Source organism: Pteropus alecto, unplaced genomic scaffold (assembly GCF_000325575.1).
Source record: "Pteropus alecto unplaced genomic scaffold, ASM32557v1 scaffold21, whole genome shotgun sequence".
NCBI lineage: Eukaryota > Metazoa > Chordata > Mammalia > Chiroptera > Pteropodidae > Pteropus > Pteropus alecto.
In genome coordinates, this window is record NW_006436282.1 from 12,565,121 (window position 1) to 12,582,599 (window position 17,479).

At 33.1% G+C, this 17,479-nt stretch overlaps 1 protein-coding gene across 7 annotated transcripts in view; it reads right to left on the bottom strand.

The window, feature by feature from the left end:
* Window positions 1-17,479, bottom strand: part of SNX13 (sorting nexin 13) — a 117,119-nt gene that overhangs the window by 66,681 nt on the left and 32,959 nt on the right. For 4 of the 7 annotated variants that reach the window (XM_006911968.3, XM_015589505.2, XM_015589506.2 and 1 more), the window contains 4 exons: window positions 11,186-11,298; window positions 7,631-7,733; window positions 5,916-6,005; window positions 4,708-4,829 (listed from right to left, as the gene is read on the bottom strand). In XM_006911968.3, the coding sequence (XP_006912030.3) occupies window positions 4,708-4,829; window positions 5,916-6,005; window positions 7,631-7,733; window positions 11,186-11,298 (428 nt within the window). Of the gene's footprint in view, window positions 1-4,707; window positions 4,830-5,915; window positions 6,006-7,630; window positions 7,734-11,185; window positions 11,299-15,080; window positions 15,086-17,479 lie in introns of all 7 variants that reach the window. The other 3 variants (XM_025046849.1, XM_025046851.1, XM_025046850.1) reach the window with 3 other exon arrangements.

The following is a 17,479-nucleotide window of genomic DNA, read 5'->3' on the forward strand; positions in this document are numbered from 1 at the left end:
TGTTTTGAACAAGTCTAGAAACATATGATTTATTATATCTAAGCAAAAGGTAGTGATAAAAATGGCAAAACTTTCAGGACATACTTCCTGCCATTCCAGAAATAATGATACCATTACTGTCATAACCATTGAATCTTGGAACCTGGATATCCATACCTCTTCCCCCATAGGAAAACCCTTCAGGAAGGAGCAGTGGCATTAGAATAGCTCTCCTATCTGCTAACCTTGGGGTTACAGGGACCAAAAATAGAGTAACCACCTTTCACTTTGGAGAGCAACGAGCTTGTTCACATGTATCTCCTCATGGTTTCCAACACACTAACTTTATTCCCCTTCTTAGAACTTTGCTCATATTATTTCTCTTTCCTAACATGTCCTTTATCCTTCTCTATCCCAATATACCCATTCTTGAAGACCAGTTTTGTCCTCAATCCAGGTGTTCACCAGCTACTCTGGTCCATTCTATTTCTAGATGAAAATTGCTCAGTGCCTTACAAATAACTACTTCATTTCTCTCCATTTCATATGCTTTAATTTTGCCCCCCCCCCAAAAAAAATCTAAAACAAGGTCAAAGGATCTGTATACACATCCTAGAAACATAATAACCAAAATAACAATAATAACAAAGTTAACCTTATTTGAAAACTTATGTTCCATACCCTATGGTATTTTACATGTACTTTTCTCTCAAATAATCATCACAATAATCCTTTGAGATAATTACCACATTTTACTGATGCAGAGATGGAGGCACAGAAAGTCAAGTAATTTGCTGAAAATGTCATTTATTGGTTAACAAACACTTTACGAAATGTTTCACGCACATCATCTCATTTGCCCCTCACAACTCTAAGTCTGCTACAAGTATTAGTATTACTATTTTACTAATAGATGTTAAGAAATTTTCTTTTAACTATCCTATAACTTAATGGTATAGGCAGAATTATGATACAGATTTCCCAGGGCTTTCTGTCATAACATCTTATGTCATAGTATCTTATTTGAAGGGGGAATAAAAATATATAAGTTTTCAAAGATTCATCCCCTAAGGATCCAGCCTAATTCAAGCCCCAGTTCCACAAGGAGAACTCAAGAATGCTCTAGAAAGGTTTCCTTCCCCAAACTGCTGTCACAGGAACAAGCACTGTGCTAGTATTAACATAGGTGTGGTTGTTACAAAGTACTCTCTCAAATGTGATGTTGCTTATTCCTAACAACAATCTGATAAGTGCACATGGGTAATCCCTAAACTCAAAGAATTTATGTGATTTGCCCATTCAAGACCATAGAGATTAACAAATAATAGATCTAAAGATGAAAACCAAGACTTTTCTTCCTGTTATGTCTCAAAATTAGCATTTCATTTTATGCTGATATTCTGTAATTGTTTCCTCAAGGTGATGAATAAATATGAACACTAGAATTAAGTGGTTCTAAATTTCTTCTAGGTTCATAGACTCATTTTAAAAATGAAATCTATGGAACCACTCAATAGAAAAAAAAAAAAAACATACAGCTTTAGACAGTTTTGCATACATTTTCATGACTTCATGAGCCCCTGGTTAAGAACCCTATACAAAATTATAACTTGAAGGACAGGGGCAATAACTTATGCTCCTGTCATATGCTTCACAGTGCGTAGCAGACAGCATGGAACAAGGATTAAGAAGTATTCAAATGATTGTAAACAGACCTAATTTTCTTCATATTGGCTTTGGAAATAGTCACAGAGCCTCTATTAAGACATACATTTAGTAGCAATAAAAAAAAAAAAAAATGACAGGCAAAAATAAAGTCACTCACAGAGAAGGTACAATTATTGAGCCTTACTGTTTGCTGGAGGCTTTACTTCATATCCTTTTTGGCCTGAAAGCAGCCTCTAAAGTAGTTATCATCAGTCTTTTAGAAGATGAAACTAAGGCTCAAGAGAAGCTGATTAATTTGCCCACAAACATAAGGCCAAGAGCAAAGCAAAGATATAAATTCAGGTCAGTCTAGGATGGAAGAAATCTGGCTCTTCCTGTAATAATCCAAATATTTAGCTTGATGGCATAGAATGTTACAGAAGGGAGAGAAAAAAAACACTTATGACATGAAGTTTTAAAAAAAGGTGATTGGGGATCAAAAATAAGGAACACATTCAAAGAGAAGAAAGAAAGGTGGGTGACTAAAACGAATAATCTAGAACATAAAATATGGGGTTGGGAATGGAGAGGAAGAAAGAACACTGGACTGTTCTAAAATCTGATTCTAATTCTTACTCTGTCCTCAACTCACCTGATAATCTTGGACTAGCCACTCAATCTTTCTGGACCTTAGCTTCCTAATGTGTGAAATTACAGCTGTTGGATGACATAAACTTAAATTTCTACACTCCTTCACAATTTCCAAAACATTTTCGCAAGTATTATTTTCATTACATTTCATGGAGCAGGAATTTTGTTTTTATTCACTGCTGTATCCACAGCACCAGGTTGGTACAAAGTAGGTGCAAAATATTAGCTGAACAGATGAATCTGATTCTGACAACAACCCTGTGAGGGACACAGAACAGGATAGGTAATATTATGTTTATTTTACATATGAGAAAAACCAAGGTTCAAACACTTTAAAATATGTGCTCACAGTTCCACAGCAAAGTGGTAGAGCAGGATGCAAATTCAAGTCTTCCAATTACTAATTTAAGGTTCCTTCCCAGTCTAAAATTTGTTATATTTTAATAAATTTTCAGTTAGTCAGATTCAAGAATAATGAACTCTTATTCTCATCCTTTTAAAGAATTCATTAGGATGGTATTACTATAGAAAGCAGTGAATGACTGATTCAGAAGAATGATTCTGAAAGAATACCTAATATTCGATAATGTTACATATATAAAAAAAGAAGATAAAATCTAATTTCTGACCTTCTTTGATTATACTTTATTATATTTTCTGTGTTCCACAGTGAGTTTACTCACTGTGCCTCTCTGCAAATTTTGCTGTTAATCATAGGGGGAAGGAGCTCAAATTTATTTAGACAAGGAAAGTTATTAATTAAACCATAAACTTTGTTGGCAGGCTTCCCTAATGACCTGAAGTTGAGGAACTAACCTCCTACTCTAAAGCTTAGGACCAAATGAGGTACAGGGGAAATGTCCTGACAGAACAGCATAAGCTGGAAACATCTATGTGCACAGAGTGTGTTGCAGAGTAAATTAAGCCTGAAACATCACTGGAGGCAAAAATGACAAAACTGAAGCTGTCCTACTCTGGGCACATCATGAGAAGGAAGGCTTCTTTGGAAAAGCAATAATGCTGGGAAAAATGAAGGCAGAAGGAAAAAGACCAAATATGAAAGGATTGACTCCATAAAAGAAGCCATAGGCACGAGTCTACAGAAGCTGAGCAGGGCTGTTGAGGACAGGACATGGTAGACGTCACCCTTTCACAGGGCCCTCAGGAGTCAGAGCCCACTTAGAAGCAAAGCAGTTACTCACACGACAGAGAAAAAAACACTGAGGGCAGAGATCTATTTTCCAAGACTCTCAAAAGTACAAGATTGTATTTCAAGAACCACAGTGGAAAAGAGGAGGGGTTGGCTAGAAAATAACTCCTTCAGATTTGAGGGCACTCATGGCTAAGGCATGAAACCTCGTGCTTTGAGGCTACAGGACAGCAGGAAAATCTTTGTGTGTTGGGAAGCAAAATCTTTTGATTAAAAATAAAAAAGACTGCAAACTTATACAAACATAAAATCCCTGCTTTCAAAAATAAATAATTTCTGGATATGAAATGCCACCTCCTAAAATCAGTACTTTAAGAATACAAAAATATTTTGTCATATGGAGGTAGTATATAAGTGGGTATTTCCTAAAGCAAAATCATCAAAATAACTTCTCTTCTAAAACTAAATAAATAAGTGTAATATTGTCCACTGACTCGTGTTCCTTTGGTTTCTCCTCCCTCTAAGGACTTCCATTAAACATGTGCCAAAAGTAAGAACAGTTTATACAAAAACTAATTTCCATAGCACTCAAATAAAACAGAATATCTGGATAAGAGGGTAAATAAATTATCAATAAATGGGGTGAAAAACTTTGAAAAGTCATGACTGGACCCAGAGGAAGAAAGAGACATACAGATTGAGAGAAGAGGGCTTAATTAAGATAAACATTCTGTAAATGTAAAGGATAAATTTAAAGGAGTAATTTAAAGGTATTTAGGTCTCTAGTTCTATAATCTGACTTATCTCGCAATAATAATCTACCATTCTACTTACCTTTTAATACAGCTGACCTTTCAACTCAATGGTTTGAATTGCACTAGCTTCACTTATATGCAGATTTTTAAAAATAAGTTCATAGAGTACTGTAACATTTCTTCGATTTTCTTAACATTTTTTGTCCAACTTACTTTACTGTAAAAATGCAGTATATAATAAATTTAATATATAAATATGTTAACCATTTGCTTATGTTGTTGGTAAGATTGCAGGTCAACAATAGGCTTTAGTAGTTAAGGTTTGGAGGAGTCAAAAGTAACATGTGAATTTTTGAATGCACGGGGTCGGAGTCCCAATCCCTGTGTTGTTCAAAGGTCAACTGCAGTTAATTTTCTTCTCCCGTTTAAAAGTTATTTTCCTTCTCCCGTTTAAAAGTTATTTTCCTTCTTGGTACAAATGATATATTTAAATTTTTCTGCAGAAATATAATTCAGTTACCTTACCTAGTCGCGAACTGAATGAGTGCATTTTGAAGAGTCTGCCTAATTTCAAGAAGAAAAGATTCATCATCACTTAGTGTATAATACCAATACTGGACATAATCTCTCAAGGAAAACTGGATAACCTAAAACAAGAATGTTGGGGGGAAAATACATCTATTTAGAATTTAAAAAGTAACAGTAGCAAACACAAACAGTAGAAAATCTAAAAGGATGATTTGCCAGTTGATATTTACTCTCTATGCACTAAACTGTGGTGGTAAATAATTGCCTTCATAAAATAAGCATCAATATGCCAAAAATCATTTCAAAACTTTTAAAATTATTTTGGTATCCCAAGTCATACATTGCCATATTTTTTAAAAATTAAAGAGTTATCTATGGCCAAGTCCACCACAAATTCATAAAAACAGAACATGAAGAAAAAGTAAATTTTCAATGCTATAAATATAATGAAGAGTTTAAATCAGTTTAATAAAATAAGATGCAAAGTAATGCCAATGGATCCTAATTCTCAAAAAGAAAACCGTTTTTCCAAGATTATACCATCAGATTCATTGCAGCCAAACTACAAAAGTGACATAGTTCACTTAATTCTAATGCCTTTGATACTGCCAATAGTATTGTTAGCCAATAGCAAATAATATAACTTAATGTATAAAGTTTTTGTAAACCAGATAAACCCAGCCTAAATATAAATTCGTCTATAAAGTAAATGTTAGAATTTTAAAGTACACGTTATTTACAATAATCTATATAATCAAACAAACATCAGTGAAAAATATTTTGGAGAAAATAATTTTTTTAATTCGAAATTTTTAATGTTGTTGAATCAAAGCAGGTATATCCATTTAAAATAGTAATAAAAACTAGGATGGAAAAATGTCTGATTTTACAAAACCACTAAGTTTATTCATCAGCTGAAGAATAACACTTTAACTATAAAATAATTAAAAACATTATTGAATGTGTCAGTAAAAAGGTTTTTTTCTTCTAAATGCAAATTCAATCAAAAGTCTTTAATATTAAGTCAAACGCCTCATTATATATTAGTTCATAAATAAGGCATCTTTTAAAGTATAGAATCCAAGGATAGCACTATAATGAACTTCCAGAACATTACATAAATAGCAAAACTATTTCTTAATATTTTCAAAAGAAATACACCTAGCACACAATATAAAATTCAAATACCACATACTGAAACTCACTTGCTGGAGAGGTTCATCAATTATATTGGCACCCGTCAATCTTCTATCAATCTTTATAGTTCTGGCTTCCCGTTTCATTTCTTCTAAGCACTTAAAGAAAACCATCACATCTTACTGCATAGTTTTCTTGATTTAAAATCTCTGTAGTTTACTTACTGTCATTATCTTCAAGTAAATAAATAACCTTATTTTTTGAGACTCTAATATAAACCAAACACTATTTCTCAAATTAATAAAACTACACATCTAGGAAAAAATATTAACTTCGAAAATTTACTAAATCAGCAATTATTTAGAATGTGAGAAAACTGAAAATATACAGATGTATTTTTACCATATTTCAAAGCCATAAGTTAGTGTTTCAAGTGAGTTAAATTATGAATTTTCTCTATTAAAAGCTCTCCCTCTTCCCTTTCCCCATGCCTAGCCCAAGACAGAAGAATACTGGCTGCCAAATGAATATATTTTTAACTGATTTTATTTAGAGATAATTTTTAGCAACTAAAAAAAATCAATTTCTCTCTTTCTCTGTAGTCTTCAGAAAGATCAGTGACCTGGAAATAGGATGAAAAGTCATGTGACACCCTTTAATTAAAAATACAAACCAAAGCAAGTGCAAGCATGCAAGCACATGTGTGCGTGCGCACGTACACACACACACACGTGCATGCATATCCTTCATGTTGTAACATGCAACCTCAGATTTTTTTCACAAAACATGCTTATGTCATTTGAGAAAAGCAAATCAAAACCTCCATTTTTTATACCACCTACTAAAAAAATAGATTATAAAGACTTAATCAGTCTTGATTAGAATTTATTACTGTTTGAGGTCTTAATTACTCAAATGAATGGAAACTATGGATGGCTAAGAAATGATTCAAAAAAAAGAAAAGGTTCATTTCCTTAGAAAGTTTTGTGAGCATACTCAAAGAATACATACTAGTGTGAGTCCTAAATGAGGACAAAGTCTCAGTTTAAAAGAATTAGAAAAAAATTATTTATCAATATGAAAGTCAGTAGGATAGAATGTTAATTTCAGTAATGTAAAGTAATACTTTATATATTACTTTCTCTACATCTCCTACAAACTGGACAAGGTAATTGTGAAGTTAAGTCCCTATCAAGTCCAGACCATTTGTCTCTCTATGAAAATGTGAAACCATCTCAAACCCACAAGAACTGAAGGCAATGCAAATCTTAAGTCTACCTATAGTACTCAATTCCAATTTTATTTATAAAATATGACTAAAAAAAAAGAATAGAAAAATAGCAACATCCAATATGACATAAAATTGGCCCTAAATTATTAAAATTATAGATATAGCCTAACTGCAAGCTATATTTTTCAAGTGAGTCAAAGAAAAAGTACCCATTTTTCCCTCTCTGGTTCCCATTCAATTTATTTCATTCAAAACAGTATATTCATTGACACAAATCATACATGTAATGCTTTCAAATTCTAAGATAGCAGGAAAAAAAATCACATTTCTGTCTTTCCTTCAAATTTGCATTACCACTTTTTAATATTTAACATTAAGTTTACAAAGTAATCTTTTAAAATGCATTTTTAAAGCATGATCAGAAAGTCTCTCAAAAATTTAAAGTGAGCATTAGTAAATTATAAGAAAATCTGCAAAGACATATAGATGGCCACATTATCATCCTTGTACAGAATAGGACTTTGAGGTTTCACATTCCTTTACCCTATTTACCTTGGGAATTCCAGTTGATGTTGGAGGAAGAAATGAGTGTTCACACTGCTCTAGGTACTTCTCTGAGCTTGTTTTTCCAAACAGGAGAGTAACCACAAAACCTCTGAAAAAAAATTTAATTACAGATATAAAAACAAAATTTTACGCATAATTTAATGCATCTATTATTAAATATATTTTTCAGATTTAATAGACAGATTTTGCTATGTTCTGAAGTTTAAAATAACTATAAACATTTGTGAATTTATACAATAACTCCTTTCAAAGTTTTCATCCAGTATATTTCATTAAAAAAATCTCAGGCAGTATTTTCAAACATTAGGAAAATCGACCCTCATTAAATAAGTAGGCTGCCTAATAACCAAGGACAAAGACAACTAAAATCTAAATCTATAGCTTAATTACATATCTTTGTTGTTAACTAATTAACATGAGATATTAATATAACTTGTCACTATGAATACAGAATAAACAAAGGCTATACAGGGAAAAAGTGATCCAATTTATAATTTATTTGAAATAAGCCTGGAACTAAAAGAAGAAAATTAGTCCAGTATGATAAACACTGGTTTAGAACTGTTTTACTATAATTATTGACTAATTGCTATCAATATTTCATATATTTAAAATTTACCAATTAAATCTAAGTACTACTTAGGAAATCTATAAAAAAAGAAAATTGAATTTTAATTTTATAATGATCTTATAGTAATCTTACAGTGATTCAAAGTTTGTAGTGACAAAAAAAGAACAGTAAAAAATTAATTGTGGTCAGCCTCAATACTGAAAGGAAGATTCTTAAGGTTCCCTGCTTCTTGTGGCTCTGCCATTACACTGTTCTTCAGCACAGGCATCAGAAAAGCAGGGAGGAGGGCTAAAAACAGATAAAATCAAATCAGCTCATGTCATCAATTGTTAAAAAGGCCAGCCTCAGATTATCAGTAGATTTCACCTACTGATATTATTATCATATCTGATATTATTACTAGGAATCAAGTTGGCTCTGTATTTGTTTGACCTGGTTATAAGCACATTTATAGACACAATAAAATGCTTATATTAACAATGTATTCCTAAAAGTATCATCATGAAAGAGACTGATAAAATACTAACCTTTGCATAACCAAACATAACAGAATGCCATTAAATAACACATAACGTGGTATGCCAAAAGAAAAACCGAAAAAAAAAAAAATGAAAACAAAAATCTCTGCATGGTATTCTTTCCAAAAGTATTCTTATACTAGAAAATAAGGGATTAGCTTTGGCTATAAGAAAAAAATACACATTCTCCCACGTTATAGATAGGTAAACTACAGAACTTAGCACCTTAAGTTTTATTAGCAAAAAGTAAAAAAGTAGTTTCTCTAGAAAAATGTATTGTCTCAAACTTGCATTTTAAATTAAGAAAAAGAACATATCTTTAAAAACTTACACAATAAAAAACACACTAAAACTAAGAAATTATTCAATTATATGAAATGTTTTTACTTGAGATTGATATTTAAAAGCCTATTTTTACTTTTAAAATTCATAAGGCATTAAGCCATACTAAGTTACATTAAAGAAGGGATAATCATTCCTCGTAATTAGGGCCAAAATAATAAAAAGATTTAACTCAGGAATTAAGGTACTCAGTGACCATAACTGAACAACGTAGGAGTGCTTAATTAACTAATCTCCATGAGATAATTTTGCTAGTATATAAGTAGAAGACCTTTACCCTTTACTGTGGCAGTGAGTTTCACTGGGATCAACAGTCTGGAACACATCATCAGATCAATTTATGACACAGAATGAACTCGGAATTTCAGATCCTACCATGTGACTCAATATTATCTAAAGAGATTTTAGTAGCGCTCTCACACCCTCGAATATCCCATCTTATCTAAAAATTTCTACAGAACTTTACAACTATGCAAAAATTTTTTGAAAATCATTCTTTGATAAATTAGCACATTCAAAAAAGGAACAACAAAGATTCCTGTGACTTTGAAATGAATGGACTCATCACCCTTCTCTCTTTCCCAAATGTTATATGAAAGTCTATTCTAAAAGAAATAATGCTCCACCTCTTCCATCTTCTGAGCATTCCTAGGGCTCTCCGACCTTCATCTATAAAGCTGTGATTTACTCTCTCTCTGAAGTCCTTCACTTTTGCTAAGGGCTTATTCAATTAGTGAAATAGAAGAAATCTTGCCTTTCAAAGAAACATCTCAAGACAATCTCCTTTACAATCAATAAAAGCAGCCATGACCATATGGGGGAGAGGTGCATCTACACAGCTCTGGCCTGAATTTGTGACTAAAGAGTGTAATTTAGGAAGCCAAATGGTTGCAGACCTGTAGTCTTCAATCTTTATAATCAAAGATATTCAGAACTCCATTTCTCTGACTCCTACCACTTATTTCTTAATTGTTCCAATATGCAATATCCCATCCAAGCAATTCTAATGAAAACACTAAATTTAAAATAAAAAGTAGTTTTATAAATAGTCCTTAAAGTGGCTGCTCAATTTAATTAATTCTCACTTGTTCAACAATCGGTGGGTACACTCCCTACAAAAATGTCTACGCATAATTTTCAAACCCATATCCTGAAAGAGGTAATAGTTAGTAGATATATTTACAACCTGCCCCTTTGGTGTCTTATACAGTCTCTTATGCCACAGTTTATATATGCTATTCAATCCAGCTAAGTCCTCTAAACCTATAAGCTCAAACAACTCCTCCAAATTTGGGAACTTCAAAAGTTTTTCTTTTTTTAAAGAACTCAATGGTATTTGTTCCACAAACAATTACATAAATGTATCATACACACACACACACACACACACACACACACACACACACACACACATTAACAAGAAAATACTAATTTCAGTTAAACTACCTTGGTTAAAGTATGTAAACCACAAACATCTCTTTTGTCAATACATTCTCTTACATATAATTCACATCTGATACCAAATGCTCTGCATAGGAAGTTATACTAACTCATGACTGAAACCTCTCTTATAAAGGTTTATCAATCAATGCAAGGTAAAAAGCAAAACATTGTAAACCAAATAACCAAGTAGAGAAAACTGCAAAATGAGGTGTTTGGATTTTCTAAAACAAAATGACAGCATTTACTAAGGGAAATAATTAACATTATTGTCTGAAGTCTAAACAATGACACAATATCTTACTGTAAACCTTGATGCATCATCTCAATATAACTTAATATTATCATAGATAAGGCAACGTCAACTTTAAAAGAGGAATAACACTGAAACAAATAAAATATCTTTTAACTTTTCTTTTGCCACAAAGAAGTTTATGTCATTGAAAATTGAAATTTTATTTTTAAAGATGACTAACCACATTTCTAGTACAAATAATAACCATCACCATTTTTATTTCTATAGGTATTTTTATTTTTAAACTTTGGTAAAAACAATTTGTAAAAACAGCAATCATAAATAAATCATACTTTCATTTCTCTTGGTCATTTGTTTCAATTTTGAACAAAACATGACATATGAATTATAAAATTATCATTGAGTATACTCACCCACCCACAAAGCAGAGGATATAAAATGCCAAATAAAATATTACGAAGGGTCCAAAGGTTATTAGAGAAAGGACAATGCCAAGGCTTCCCCATCCCCATATGGATAAACTGGTCTGAAATAAAACAAAAAAATTAAATTCTCTTTAAGTAAATATGAATTAGAAAAGACTCAACTAAACTTTTACATAGTTTTAAATTTCACCTTTTTTACATTTATAACATTGTTTCAATAACTGCTAAAATGTTTACTTTTGAAAATGTTAAGTACGCTTTTGGAAATTTATCTCCAAGAAACAATATACAAAATCTGTATGTAGAAAGAGGTTATAGAACATCAGCAATGGATTTTTAAAATCTAGTGAAAATGTAAAGGTATAACAAGAAATAGACAAGTTGCTGAATGATACGCTGGCACGAGAAGTGATAACAAAGAATTTATATACACAAAAGCATATATGAAATGTAGACCATAAAACTGTTCTTATTTATAATATTTCATTTTAAAACTAGGTACCAACATAACTACAGTATGGCAAAACATGTTTTAAAAATTAAAATTTCAAGGTAAGAAATCCTTATCTCATCAAAATTACATTGTTCTTTTATTAAAATTGTGTGAAGTTTTTAAAATTATAATTGCAAAACTCTCAACTTCCAGTTACCAAAATTTACCAAGAACTCAACGAAAAAAATCTCCAAAAATTCTCCATCATTAAAAATAAACAAAAAAAACCCTGTTTTGTTTAGAATTTTACTGTATTATCTAATAAAAATACTCCTTTTAATGAAGGCAAACTGGATTTTAGCAATTTAAGTCATTATGAATAAATAAAAGTACTCAATTCAACAAGTTCTAACATCCATCTGCCTTGTACTGTGAGGTATACAAAGTGAGCATTTGTCCCACTCCTGCCATCAAGGAGCACAGAGAAGAATGTCTTAAAGGAAAGAAACAGACACTGAACTAAAAGAAAATAATAGAGAGCATTATAAGATGCTAAACTGAACAAAATTAATGACCAAAAAGCCATAGAATACACAATAAGTGTTGTGGATTATGAAAGGACAGTTGTATTCATTCATTCATTCATTCATTCATTCACAAGTCATTGACTGCTTCCTATGTGCTGTAAGCTCAAGGTGCTGGGGAAACCGCAATGAATAAAACATATCCTCATTAAGTCTATGCTCTAGTAAGGGGAGAAAGATAAGCATACCTTCATAAATTTACATATTCTCATAAGTTTACATTCCAGAAAGGGAAAAAACGACAAATAAGTGAGTCTTCCTAGCCTAAAATAATATTTTCCATTTATTTAATCTTCTTTTATGTCACTCAGTGTTTTGTTTTGTTTTTTCCCCTTCTTCAATATAAGAAAACTATACAGGCACAACTCTCATTCGTTTCTATTTTTATTATCCTCTTTTCTCATCCAGGACACTCTCATCTTTTTAACCTGAGGTCAGAAGGAATGCTGATGAAGTTTCTGCTCTGCCCTCATGATCTCCCCCCTGAATCGGCTGGGGATACCATTTCACCTCACAGAAGTGGTCTCCTCTGACTTATTTCTAAGAGCTAACAGTAGGCCATAGTGATTTAGAATAAAGCACAGAGCAGTCCAGTTCCTCTGACAATACTTCTGCTGAACATCCAGTACCTGATCCACACTACGGCACTGCCAGGTGCTCAACTATGGGAAACAGATGCTATTTCCCAAGATTCATTCGAAATCTTATCCAATGACTTCCCCTCAAAAGAGTTCTCGTAAACTCTCAGGAAAGCGGAAAGCAGACTATGACCCAGATACTTTATTCAACCTACCCCCTCCGGTGATATTTGATCTAATATTAGCACTATTACCCTTTCTTTACAGAGTTAGATTTATGCTTGCTAATCAGTTTTTCAAAGCTAAACAACTTATTAAGGATATATTCAGATATATTCAAAGGTTTTAAAAATGAAACCAAGCAAGTGGTTATCTCTGGGGATACAGGAAGGGAGCACACAACTGAAGAAAAACACACAGGGGGATTCTCAAAACCTCAGCAGTGTTCTATTTTTTAACCCGGTGTTTGCTTTAAACTGCATAAATGTTTTACTCTGTTTGAATCTATCTTCTACAATTAAAGAAATTTTCAAAGAAGAATTACAATTAGTCAATTAGTTACTATGGGGAAGATTATTTAATGCAGCAATTAGTTAACAAGGGGGAGACGCTCAATTGCCTAAAATCTTGTTTTCAGAACCTTACAAGTCCTTATATATTCATGTGAAAATGGTAGCAAAATCACCCAATATAAATTCTTATTCATTCAACAAATATTTTGAATACCTACAATGTATGAGGTGGTAGTGATTTAACAGCAAACAAAACAGACATTACTATTACATTAAAAAAAAAAATCTACAAGACCTTTTCCTTAAGTTTGAAATTTTTATATCTCAGAGACCAATAAAATTAAACATTTCCAATCAAGCAAATCAGGTGCTCATTTGCTTTGAAAGTAATCTCTTACAATAGTTAACTTCAAATATTAAACTATTCCTTGAAACAGAACAGTGAATTGCCTAAAAATAAGAAAATTTTATGTTATTCTTAGTGTTCCCATATATATAATTGGCTGATATTACAATCTGATTATTTGGTAAGATTAAGAAAAACATTTGACCTAATATTATTTAAAACTCTCATGTTCCAATTATTTCCTAATATGATACAGGACGATAAAATTTAGGATAATTTTATACTATGTCGGGAACCTTTTACTAATTCGAAGAGGTATTACTTCAAGAGTTGACTTAAAATGAAAGTCAAAAAATAGAAAAAAATCTACATTACAGGTTTACATTAAAATAATCCTTGATATATTACCACTTTTTCCTCTACATATAATAAACACTGAAATATCCACACTGGCTATTGCTCTAGAATCACTGAGCCACCCACCATGAGGTGAAAGAAACTTTCAAGATCATCTACTGCAGCCATTTAGGTTCTTAACTGCAGATTATTAAAATGCAGATTCTGATCCAGTATGTCTGGGTTAAGGTCTGTGATTCTTTCATTTCTAACAAGCTACCAGAACTGTTCAGAACAAAGGAAAATTACAAATTTATAATTCTCCTTAAATTAACTTCTAGGTCCACAAAACTTTATTCACAATACTATAATCCAAAAAGCTGTGAAAACTTAAACTGTACCAAGCATTCCACATACCCTATCATTAACTTGTCAGAACTTACCAAGTGATCAAGACATAGCATAGTGCTCAAAAAATGTGGACTCTGGAGTTAGACTTATCTGCATGCAAATCATACCTTTGCTATTTATAAGCTGTGTAACCACTACATGCTTCCATTTCTTCACCTATGTCATATGGTTGTGGTGGGGAGTAAATAAGTCCATGGTCCAGTGGTCAAATTTTTAGCTTAATCACTACTATTATTCCTAGTTAACAACAGAGAAACAAAGGCACAGAGAAGTTTTTAAAAACTGCCCAAAGTCACACAACTAGTAGGTATAAGAGTGAGAACTGATCCTGAGCAAAACCTGACTCCTTAATAAACCTTACAATCTGTCAGCTGACAAATGCCTGAAAAGTCACAGTAAGAAAAAAATACTCAAATCATACATGTTTTCTTTTATCTGAATATTAATCAGCTTAATATGCCACCTGAGAAATTAGTCAGAAAACTACTTGTAATGAATATAATAAATCCCAAGTCCGAATATAAAGTATATAATTTTTATTGTTAGACAATCAGTTTATCCATGTATACCCTACACAAACGGAAAAATTGGGGGTTTCAAAGAGTGTCAATATGTTAGTGTGATGAGATAACTACATGTATTGGTTTGGCCAAAAGCACAGGGCCAAAGACATAAAAAATGACCTCTGCTGTCAAGAAGCTTAAGAATCAAAAAATGACAATGCAAAGGTTCGTATATGGCTCCTGACAATAGAAAGCAAGTGGATATATTTTACTTTATGATATTTTATGCCTATCAAGTCATACTGACATTTATCTCATTTGATCCTCACAGACTTTTATAGGAAAGGTACTATAACAGAGTACTAAGAACACAGAGTAAGAAACGATAGGTTTCAGTTTACTGCTAAATTTCTGTGTAACCTCTGTAAATTTCTGTGTAACCTCTTTTTCATCCAAAATTTCCATTAGCGCAATGAGGGAGCTGAACTGTGAGATCAACGCTCAAGTCAAGTCTAGTCATAGTGTTAGGTAGCTAGTCAGACATGAGCAACAGGGAGGAACAAAGGAATAGGGGTCCAGCCTAGAGACCGCCCAAAGAACACCCCAACGGTGTTAGAATTCTGAGTAAGCACATGCACACTAGGCAAAGAGTTATATAGCAGCCAAGTATCAATCAAAATGACCTCACTTGCCAATCACCTAAGAACGCTTTTGGAATCACCCATCTCAGCCCAAATATAATGCAGACATTCCCACTTCGGGGGTCTTTGTGTTTGTTGTTGTTACAGCGCTCTGTTACAGCTCTTCGCTAAAACCATGTGCCTCCTTAGGGCATGCTTTGTCTTTCTAACTAACATATGCTTTTAATAAACCTTTTCTAAATCTCATCGACCTGTGATTCTTCACTGCGTCAATAAGGAAGAACTGAGGAAAAATACTAACTGCACTTCTACACCGTTATCCCCCATCCCATGCCATGGGGGTGACACCAAAGTTCAAATTGGTCCCAACAGTAACAACAGCAGATTGGTTAAGTAACTTTGCTCATAATGACACAGCTAATTCATTGCAGAGCCAGGCCTAGACTAACCTGACTGCATGTGGAGAGTAGGGCTAAGTGGAAACAGCTACTTTAGCTCACATGAAGAACGGATTGTCGGAGCTCTCATAGAACAGAACTTGGACTCTGATATCAGTCTCACTAAAGTGAGTCAACCAATTGCAGAGTTATATTCACTTAGTGTATCTTAACATATTACATGGCACACGGCAGCCAGAAAGATAGGGCTGAGAACCTTAAAGATGATACCACTTCAGTGCCAACTCAGGTCAAAGAAATTACATATGAGTTCAACAAAAATAAGTACCCACAAGAAGAGTGGCCTTATTGTAACTGTAGATTATTTTCCTCCTACCTTATTTGATCCACAATAAATGGAAGTTCTCCAAGTAATTTCAACAGACTGTGATCCTGACATGCAATCCTGTCTATTCAACATTATATAATAAATTAACCAAGACCTGGTATAATGAAGCAGCTCACTGAATATGGAACTAATTACTGATTTAATAACTAGAGAAGTGAAATGTGCGAGGGAATGGGAAAAGAAGGGAAGGAAGAAAAGAGGAAGACACAGAAAGGGCAAAGGATAAGAAATGGAAAAGATGAAGGGAAAATGAAAAGAAAAGGACCCTAAATTGAAGTGTTCCTCCTCACCGACCCCACTTTATGGCTTTAGGAGAGCTATATGGTCCTACCAGCACAACCCATACCAAGCCCCATTCTCAAAAAAATCACCCAAGAGCTTGGTTCTTGTTCTCCATGAGGCTGATGTACAAGAAATAGTGTTCTCTGGCTGTCTCAACATGCGCTGACACCAACTCACATCATCACTCCTTTTGGGGAAGGCAGCCACAGAGGGGCAGCCACACATGGATCATCAGTACATCTGCTGGGCCAGCTGGCCCTCTCTCTCTTTCCATGCTGCAGGGACAAGAATAAAAGTCCTCTTCTTCTCACCCCTATTAAGTTACCTAGTGAGGATGACTAAAGACCAGTGATACGATACAAGTTTGCAATCCAGCTATTGAACCGGGAGGGACAGATCGCCTATGAAAAGAGTAAACATCGCAATCAACTACCCTTGTCTTCAAGCTAGCTCACTTCCCAGTCGGCAAAGATAACGGCCACTGGATACCTGCAGGTTTTTCTTCCTTCTCACAACTGGGTGTGCCCAAAATAATTATATTATACACATATATACACACATACTGCCCCCTCTATGTATTTTTACCTCTTTGGTAATAGAGCCCTCTCCTTTATAACAGAAGTCTATTTTCAACTTTTATACAGTTTTGAGAAAGAATTATGTACATATATGTAGGTGGTTACCTGGACAAACTCTTCATTTTTTAAGTTAGAGAAGTAATCACAGACTACCAGATAATTAGAATTCCCAGCTCTCAATGATAAAGAAAATACAAGAAAACAAACAAAAGCTACAATGAATCCAGTGTTTTTTAAACTAGATTCTATAATTTACAAAATATTTGTATAGTTTGAAAGAGTAGATAAATTC